Source organism: Neoarius graeffei, chromosome 22 (assembly GCF_027579695.1).
Source record: "Neoarius graeffei isolate fNeoGra1 chromosome 22, fNeoGra1.pri, whole genome shotgun sequence".
Lineage (NCBI taxonomy): Eukaryota > Metazoa > Chordata > Actinopteri > Siluriformes > Ariidae > Neoarius > Neoarius graeffei.
The window spans coordinates 28,769,544-28,779,143 of record NC_083590.1 but is presented as its reverse complement, the minus strand read 5'-3'; the positions used below and the strand labels follow the sequence as shown (position 1 = coordinate 28,779,143).

General features: G+C 38.3%; 1 protein-coding gene across 1 annotated transcript; it reads right to left on the bottom strand.

Annotated features, from left to right (window-relative positions):
• Nucleotides 1-322: 322 nt before the first annotated feature.
• Nucleotides 323-9,064, bottom strand: LOC132870306 (myosin-2 heavy chain-like). Its single transcript, XM_060903938.1, has one exon. The coding sequence runs from the start codon at nucleotides 9,062-9,064 to the stop codon at nucleotides 1,991-1,993; it is 7,074 nt and encodes a 2,357-aa protein (XP_060759921.1). The 3' UTR covers nucleotides 323-1,990.
• Nucleotides 9,065-9,600: the final 536 nt, after the last annotated feature.

Here is a 9,600-nt window from a genome sequence, read left to right as displayed (position 1 = left end):
ATTTTTATGATGGTCTTTGGTATGACCCGACCGTGAGTAGAACTCACAATCTCCCAATCGAGAGGCGGACACGCTAACTGCTAGGCCACTCACCGGTTTATTAAGCATTTATTTCAGAATTGCTGCATTTTTATTCCTTGACTTTATATTATAAGCCTTATACCATGATTAGGTAAGTAATTTTTGTTTAATAATGCCGGAAGAGCAATGTTAATGCTATAGCCTTATTTATGAGCTATATCACTCATCAAAAGTGATAAAGATTATTTAGTGACACTTGCAACAAACAACAAAGAGCCATTTAATTCAAAATTAGGCTACATTTATTGCTGTATATGTAGTTGCATACATAACTACTGTTAACTCGTTTCTGTGTCAATCTAATTATTAAATTTTAATCTGGTGAACTAATTAATGTTTCACAGCTCCCAGTTTTTTAAGGTAAGTTGCAACGTCATCCATATTCCATTGTAAATTTGTCACTGTAGAGACTGCATACTTTTAGGGAATTGGATTCTTTCAAGTCAGAGTCAGAGATCTTTCCCCCATCACCAGACAATGACAGTTTGGACAAGTGAAGACTAGCACGGTCCTCCTCCGATGACCATGCAGCCAAAACTATTTCCAAACTACTGGCTGTACAATACTTGGGCATGCTCTCTGAACATGCTAGGTGCTTGATTTTGGCACAAAGTATTACTTACAGCTCACAGGTATGTCCAGTGAAATTATGGGGGAGTGAAGGAGACCCTGCTGTCTTTCCAATTTAATTAGAAAATTTAGTTTCAGCACCACCGAAGAGGGCACCAGCACTTGAATCCTACATGTCTTTACAGGTACATCATATATGGGTTTACAATGATACATGATGACATAGATGATCTATGCATGTTACCTTCAACCTTGTCACACAGGGAGCCATGACAAAAGTTTGGAACTATTCCAATATTGTGTTATTAAAATACATGAAATCAGAATTAAAAGCCAGTATGTAGATTAGTTGAATATTTGTACCAGATTGGTTTGCAACAATGAAATATGCCTAAGAATCACACACACACACTCACACACACACACACACACACACAGAAAAATTGATAAAGCATGGAAAATTGGTCAGTAGTCAACTAATCAATAAAAATTATAAATTATAGCAATTAATATAATCATCATTATTATATCTACATTCACTGGATATGAGCAATTGCACACTCTGATTGGCTACTCTACTACTAGGATATGAGCTTATATACTGTGAGTGGAGAAAAAGAAAATGGTGGACCGTGTTGCTGAACCAACCGAGGGCAAAATAAAAACTCTACTTGGAAACAAAACCCCCAAAAAATACAAAAAAGCAACAAAATATGGAATAAAAGTATTTGGCGGTAAGAAAGCATATTTTTTAATTTTTCAAGAATTATTATTACAGCATTTTTCACAAATTGCGACTGTCATTTTGCCGGTTTGTTTATATCCTAAGCAGAAATGATTTTGTTGGACGTTTTGTATAAAGTTTTTATTTATTGAATTTGCAAAAAATAAAAATGCTCTGTTTCTCAAAATCCAGTGAATGTGGATAGAATAAACCAGTTATTCCACTCATTCTCATTGTACATGGTTTATAGCCAACTCGGTGCGATGCACCTCATCAGCTATCAGCTCATGTACGTATGACTCGATTTTGTGGAATAACTGTTAAATGGATAATAATAATAATAATAATAATAATAATAATAATAATAATAATAACAAGAAGTACAGCTCAGTTGTCTCATATTCAGTGAAAGGTGTTTCAGCTGTATGCCAAGTTGTGCAGTATCACTCGATTTTGGCTTCTGTAGAAAATACCATAATAGTTTTATACCACAAGCCAGCATGGGAAGGGGTAAGTAAATTTGTAGAAAGTTGAATTTAAAAAAAAAATCTTGTTCAGATTTTAATGTATTTGGTTTCTGGGAACAATTCCTTGGCTTCAAGAATCTAAAATGCTTCATTCATCTTGCATAGTTTCAGTTGGGCAACAGCATTCACAGCATTCCCTGATCCATTGCGGAAGCCAGCGTCTTTGTAATAGAATTGTAGTTTGCGTTTCCCTTGGAGCCTCTCTATTTAGTCTCTCATTCCTATCATCAATCAGCACATGGACAGAAGCACTGGCTTGTTCCATTGGTCCTTCTGTCTGAATTTCCTCCACCTGTTGTTCAGCCCAGACCTCCTCTTCTCTTGTCCGCCCATCTTGTCTTTCTTCTGTCACTGTTTGTACAGCTTTGTCTGTCACATGCCTGATTCTGTCCTTATTTGTGGCTATTTCAGTGATGAGCTGCTCCATCGTTTGTAGGTATTTGGTGTTTGTATCTTTTCTCTTGCTCTTGAGTTGGTTAATCTCTATCAGCATACACTCCTTCAACAGAATGATTTGTTTTTCCTTCTCCATGACTTTCTGTTTCTCTGTCTCTCTTTCATGATGAGATTTCATCAGCTCCAGATTGATTTTCTCTTTCTGTACTCCAACTCTCTTTAGTTCATTCTTCTGAATTTCTTGTAATCTTTTCTCTAGTTCGTTCTCCATGTTCTCTATTGTTCTACTCATTTCTTTAATGATGTTTTTGTCACTCAGGGCATCTCTGAGAGTGATAGCTGTCTCCTCAGTGATTATTGCATCAGGAGTAATCTCTGTCATGGTTTCTGTATCTTTCATTTGTTTTTCCATTTTACACTGTATGCATTTGTCTTTTGCCTTCTCTTTATATGTTTGTCTGACATAGATCTGTTGTATCATCTCATTTCTTCTCATTTTCTCACTTTGTTTTTGTAAAACATCTGTTTGCTGCAAATCTTGTCTTCTCCTTTGACAAATTTCTGTTAAATAGTCTGCTTCATCTCTCAGCCTCTGGCTTTCTAAGTTAATCTGCTCCATACCATGTCTTTTAATTTTTTCGACCTTTTCACTTTGCTGTTTACTGAAAATTTCTTGAGAAATGTCTTGCTCTATCAAGTCCATATTGCTTTTATCACTCACAATTTCTTTCAAATTGTCCTCCAGAATTTGCTTTTGTTCGTTCAGTTCTGTCTCTCTTTGGTCAAGTAGCATTTTGTCTGTGAACATCTTGTTTTTGATTTCCTCAATTTCAGACCACTCTATCATTTGTTCTTGAAGAGCATCCACTTCTTTCCAATTCTTCACTATCTCTTCCCTTTCTTTTTCTGCTTCCTGTTTTTGTTGGTTGATCTTCCTAAGTTCTTTTTCCAATGCATTTTGCTGATCATCAATTGCCAATTTTTCACTTTCCTCTTTTTCCCTTTGACTGGTGATTTGCAACTGCAACTCCACCTCTCGTCCCTTCAAATCCATCCAGTTCTTTTCAAGATAAGTTTTCTGTCTTTCAAGAAGGGCTTTGTTTGTCTCATTGTCTTGTTTTTGCATTTCTATTTCAGCAGCCATCTTCTCCACAGCATCCTTCTGTTGGTTTGTCTCTTCCACAGTGATTTTCAATTGGTCTCTTTCCTCTTCTAAACTTCTCTTAATTTCCTCCAGGTTTTGTAAGTCCATTAGGGCTTTGTCCAAGGCATTCTTCATGTCCTGCAATTCACTCTGCATAGATGCCTTTGATTGGTCAAACCTTTTCCTCTCATTCTGCATCTCTTGTTTTTCAGAGGTGATAGCTTCTTCTTGCACTTTCAGTTTCAACTTCAATTCATCGAGCTCTATTTTCAAATCATTGTTTATAGACCTCTGCTCTTCAACGTCTTGCTTCTGCATGGTTACCTCCCTCAAGGACTGGTCAAGTTCTTCTCTCTCTTGCTTCATCTTTTCCCTGACAGTGCTTTCAATTTCTTGTATCTGCAATTTACATGCTTGTTTCATCTTGTCCAGATTGCTTCTATTCCTCATTATGTCCTGGAAATTGTCCTCCAGAATTTGCTTTTGTTCATTCAGTTCTGTCTCTCTTTGGTCAAGTAGCGTTTTGTCTGTTAACATCTTGTTTTTGATTTCCTCAATTTCATCCCGATCTTTTATCATTTGTTCTTTAAGAGCATCCACTTCTTTCCAATTCTTCACTATCTCTTCCCTTTCTTTTTCTGCTTCTTCTTTTTGTTGGGTGATCGTCCTCATTTCTTTTTCCAATGCATTTCGCTGGTAATCAATTGCCAATTTTTCACTTTCCTCTTTTTCCCGTTGACTGGTGATTTGCAACTGCAACTCCACCTCTCGTCCCTTCAAATCCATCCAGTTCTTTTCAAGATCATTTTTCTGTCTTTCAAGAAGGGCTTTGTTTGTCTCATTGTCTTGCTTTTGCATTTCTATTTCAGCAGCCATCTTCTCCACGGCATCCGTCTGTTGGTTTGTCTCTTCCACAGTGAATTTCAATTGGTCTCTTTCCTCTTCTAAACTTCTCTTAATTTCCTCCAGATTTTGTAAGTCCATCATGGCTTTGTCCAAGGCAATCTTCATGTCCTGCAATTCACTCTGCATAGATGCCTTTGATTGGTCAAACCTTTTCCTCTCATTCTGCATCTCTTGTTTTTCAGAGGTGATAGCTTCTTCTTGCACTTTCAGTTTCACCTTCAATTCTTCGAGCTCTATTTTCAAATCATTGTTTATAGACCTCTGCTCGTCAACGTCTTGCTTCTGCGTGGTTACCTCCCTCAAGGACTGGTCAAGTTCTTCTCTCTCTTGCTTCATCTTTTCCCTGACAGTGCTTTCAATTTCTTGTATCTGCAATTCATATGCTTGTTTCATCTTGTCCAGATTGCTTCTATCCCTCATTATGTCCTGGAAATTGTCCTCCAGAGTTTGCTTTTGTTCATTCAGTTCTGTCTCTCTTTGGTCAAGTAGCGTTTTGTCTGTTAACATCTTGTTTTTGATTTCCTCAATTTCAGTCCGCTCTTTTATCATTTGTTCTTTAAGAGCATCCACTTCTTTCCAATTCTTCACTATCTCTTCCCTTTCTTTTTCTGCTTCTTCTTTTTGTTGGGTGATCTTCCTCATTTCTTTTTCCAATGCATTTTGCTGGTCATCAATTGCCAATTTTTCACTTTCCTCTTTTTCCCTTTGACTGGTGATTTGCAACTGCAACTCCACCTCTCGTCCCTTCAAATCCATCCAGTTCTTTTTAAGATCATTTTTCTGTCTTTCAAGAAGGGCTTTGTTTGTCTCATTGTCTTGCTTTTGCATTTCTATTTCAGCAGCCATCTTCTCCACAGCATCCTTCTGTTGGTTTGTCTCTTCCACAGTGATTTTCAATTGGTCTCTTTCCTCTTCTAAACTTCTCTTAATTTCCTCCAGGTTTTGTAAGTCCATTAGGGCTTTGTCCAAGGCATTCTTCATGTCCTGCAATGCACTCTGCATAGATGCCTTTGACTGGTCAAACCATTTCCTCTCATTCTGCATCTCTTGTTTTTCAGAGGTGATAGCTTCTTCTTGCACTTTCAGTTTCACCTTCAATTCTTCGAGCTCTATTTTCAAATCATTGTTTATAGACCTCTGCTCGTCAACGTCTTGCTTCTGCGTGGTTACCTCCCTCAAGGACTGGTCAAGTTCTTCTCTCTCTTGCTTCCTCTTTTCCCTGACCGTGCTTTCAATTTCTTGTATCTGCAATTCATATGCTTGTTTCATCTTGTCCAGATGGCTTCTGTCCCTCATTATGTCCTGCAAATTGTCCTCCAGAGTTTGCTTTTGTTCATTCAGTTCTGTTTCTCTTTGGTCAAGTAGCGTTTTGTCTGTTAACATCTTGTTTTTGATTTCGTCAATTTCAGCCCGCTCTTTTATCATTTGTTCTTTAAGAGCATATACTTCTTTCCAATTCTTCACTATCTCTTCCCTTTCTTTTTCTGCTTCATCTTTTTGTTGGGTGATCGTCCTCATTTCTTTTTCCATTGCATTTCGCTGGTCATCAATTGCCAAATTTTCACTTTCCTCTTTTTCCCTTTGACTGGTGATTTGCAACTGCAACTCCACCTCTAGTCCCTTCAAATCCATCCAGTTCTTTTCAAGATCATTTTTTTGTCTTTCAAGAAGGGCTTTGTTTGTCTCATTGTCTTGCTTTTGCATTTCTATTTCAGCAGCCATCTTCTCCACAGCATCCTTCTGTTGGTTTGTCTCTTCCACAGTGATTTTCAATTGGTCTCTTTCCTCTTCTAAACTTCTCTTAATTTCCTCCAGGTTTTGTAAGTCCATTAGGGCTTTGTCCAAGGCATTCTTCATGTCCTGCAATTCACTCTGCATAGATGCCTTTGATTGGTCAAACCTTTTCCTCTCATTCTGCATCTCTTGTTTTTCAGAGGTGATAGCTTCTTCTTGCACTTTCAGTTTCACCTTCAATTCTTCGAGCTCTATTTTCAAATCATTGTTTATAGACCTCTGCTCGTCAACGTCTTGCTTCTGCTTGGTTACCTCCCTCAAGGACTGGTCAAGTTCTTCTCTCTCTTGCTTCATCTTTTCCCTGACTGTGCTTTCAATTTCTTGTATCTGCAATTCATATGCTTGTTTCATCTTGTCCAGATTGCTTCTATCCCACATTATGTCCTGCAAATTGTCCTCCAGAGTTTGCTTTTGTTCATTCAGTTCTGTCTCTCTTTGGTCAAGTAGCGTTTTGTCTGTTAACATCTTGTTTTTGATTTCCTCAATTTCAGCCCGCTCTTTTATCATTTGTTCTTTAAGAGCATCCACTTCTTTCCAATTCTTCACTAACTCTTCCCTTTCATTTTCTGCTTCTTCTTTTTGTTGGGTGATCGTCCACATTTCTTTTTCCAATGCATTTCGCTGGTCATCAATTGCCAATTTTTCACTTTCCTCTTTTTCGCTTTGACTGGTGATTTGCAACTGCAACTCCACCTCTCGTCCCTTCAAATCCATCCAGTTCTTTTCAAGATCATTTTTCTGTCTTTCAAGAAGGGCTTTGTTTGTCTCATTGTCTTGCTTTTGCATTTCTATTTCAGCAGCCATCTTCTCCACGCCATCCTTCTGTTGGTTTGTCTCTTCCACAGTGATTTTCAATTGGTCTCTTTCCTCTTCTAAACTTCTCTTAATTTCCTCCAGATTTTCTAAGTCCATCATGGCTTTGTCCAAGGCATTCTTCATGTCCTGCAATTCACTCTGCATAGATGCCTTTGACTGGTCAAACCTTTTCCTCTCATTCTGCATCTCTTGTTTTTCAGAGGTGATAGCTTCTTCTTGCACTTTCAGTTTCACCTTCAATTCTTCGAGCTCTATTTTCAAATCATTGTTTATAGACCTCTGCTCTTCAACGTCTTGCTTCTGCATGGTTACCTCCCTCAAGAACTTGTCAAGTTCTTCTCTCTCTTGCTTCATCTTTTCCCTGACAGTGCTTTCAATTTCTTGTATCTGCAATTCACATGCTTGTTTCATCTTGTCCAGATTGCTTCTATTCCTCATTATGTCCTGGAAATTGTCCTCCAGAATTTGCTTTTGTTCATTCAGTTCTGTCTCTCTTTGGTCAAGTAGCGTTTTGTCTGTTAACATCTTGTTTTTGATTTCGTCAATTTCATCCCGATCTTTTATCATTTGTTCTTTAAGAGCATCCACTTCTTTCCAATTCTTCACTATCTCTTCCCTTTCTTTTTCTGCTTCTTCTTTTTGTTGGGTGATCGTCCTCATTTCTTTTTCCAATGCATTTCGCTGGTCATCAATTGCCAATTTTTCACTTTCCTCTTTTTCCCTTTGACTGGTGATTTGCAACTGCAACTCCACCTCTCGTCCCTTCAAATCCATCCAGTTCTTTTCAAGATCATTTTTCTGTCTTTCAAGAAGGGCTTTGTTTGTCTCATTGTCTTGCTTTTGCATTTCTATTTCAGCAGCCATCTTCTCCACGGCATCCTTCTGTTGGTTTTTCTCTTCCACAGTGAATTTCAATTGGTCTCTTTCCTCTTCTAAACTTCTCTTAATTTCCTCCAGAATTTGTAAGTCCATCATGGCTTTGTCCAAGGCAATCTTCATGTCCTGCAATTCACTCTGCATAGATGCCTTTGATTGGTCAAACCTTTTCCTCTCATTCTGCATCTCTTGTTTTTCAGAGGTGATAGCTTCTTCTTGCACTTTCAGTTTCACCTTCAATTCTTCGAGCTCTATTTTCAAATCATTGTTTATAGACCTCTGCTCGTCAACGTCTTGCTTCTGCGTGGTTACCTCCCTCAAGGACTGGTCAAGTTCTTCTCTCTCTTGCTTCATCTTTTCCCTGACCGTGCTTTCAATTTCTTGTATCTGCAATTCATATGCTTGTTTCATCTTGTCCAGATTGCTTCTGTCCCTCATTATGTCCTGCAAATTGTCCTCCAGAGTTTGCTTTTGTTCATTCAGTTCTGTCTCTCTTTGGTCAAGTAGCGTTTTGTCTGTTAACATCTTGTTTTTGATTTCCTCAATTTCAGTCCGCTCTTTTATCATTTGTTCTTTAAGAGCATCCACTTCTTTCCAATTCTTCACTATCTCTTCCCTTTCTTTTTCTGCTTCTTCTTTTTGTTGGGTGATCGTCCTCATTTCTTTTTCCAATGCATTTCGCTGGTCATCAATTGCCAATTTTTCACTTTCCTCTTTTTCCCTTTGACTGGTGATTTGCAACTGCAACTCCACCTCTCGTCCCTTCAAATCCATCCAGTTCTTTTCAAGATCATTTTTCTGTCTTTCAAGAAGGGCTTTGTTTGTCTCATTGTCTTGCTTTTGCATTTCTATTTCAGCAGCCATCTTCTCCACGGCATCCTTCTGTTGGTTTGTCTCTTCCACAGTGAATTTCAATTGGTCTCTTTCCTCTTCTAAACTTCTCTTAATTTCCTCCAGATTTTGTAAGTCCATCATGGCTTTGTCCAAGGCAATCTTCATGTCCTGCAATTCACTCTGCATAGATGCCTTTGATTGGTCAAACCTTTTCCTCTCATTCTGCATCTCTTGTTTTTCAGAGGTGATAGCTTCTTCTTGCACTTTCAGTTTCACCTTCAATTCTTCGAGCTCTATTTTCAAATCATTGTTTATAGACCTCTGCTCGTCAACGTCTTGCTTCTGCTTGGTTACCTCCCTCAAGGACTGGTCAAGTTCTTCTCTCTCTTGCTTCATCTTTTCCCTGACTGTGCTTTCAATTTCTTGTATCTGCAATTCATATGCTTGTTTCATCTTGTCCAGATTGCTTCTATCCCACATTATGTCCTGCAAATTGTCCTCCAGAGTTTGCTTTTGTTCATTCAGTTCTGTCTCTCTTTGGTCAAGTAGCGTTTTGTCTGTTAACATCTTGTTTTTGATTTCCTCAATTTCAGCCCGCTCTTTTATCATTTGTTCTTTAAGAGCATCCACTTCTTTCCAATTCTTCACTAACTCTTCCCTTTCATTTTCTGCTTCTTCTTTTTGTTGGGTGATCGTCCACATTTCTTTTTCCAATGCATTTCGCTGGTCATCAATTGCCAATTTTTCACTTTCCTCTTTTTCGCTTTGACTGGTGATTTGCAACTGCAACTCCACCTCTCGTCCCTTCAAATCCATCCAGTTCTTTTCAAGATCATTTTTCTGTCTTTCAAGAAGGGCTTTGTTTGTCTCATTGTCTTGCTTTTGCATTTCTATTTCAGCAGCCATCTTCTCCACGCCATCCTTCTGTTGGT

What these genes read in the sequence shown, in the direction of transcription:
- LOC132870306 (XM_060903938.1), bottom strand. Translation starts at nt 9,064, where the DNA reads ATGAAGCAAGAGAGAGAAGAACTTGACCAGTCCTTGAGGGAGGTAACC.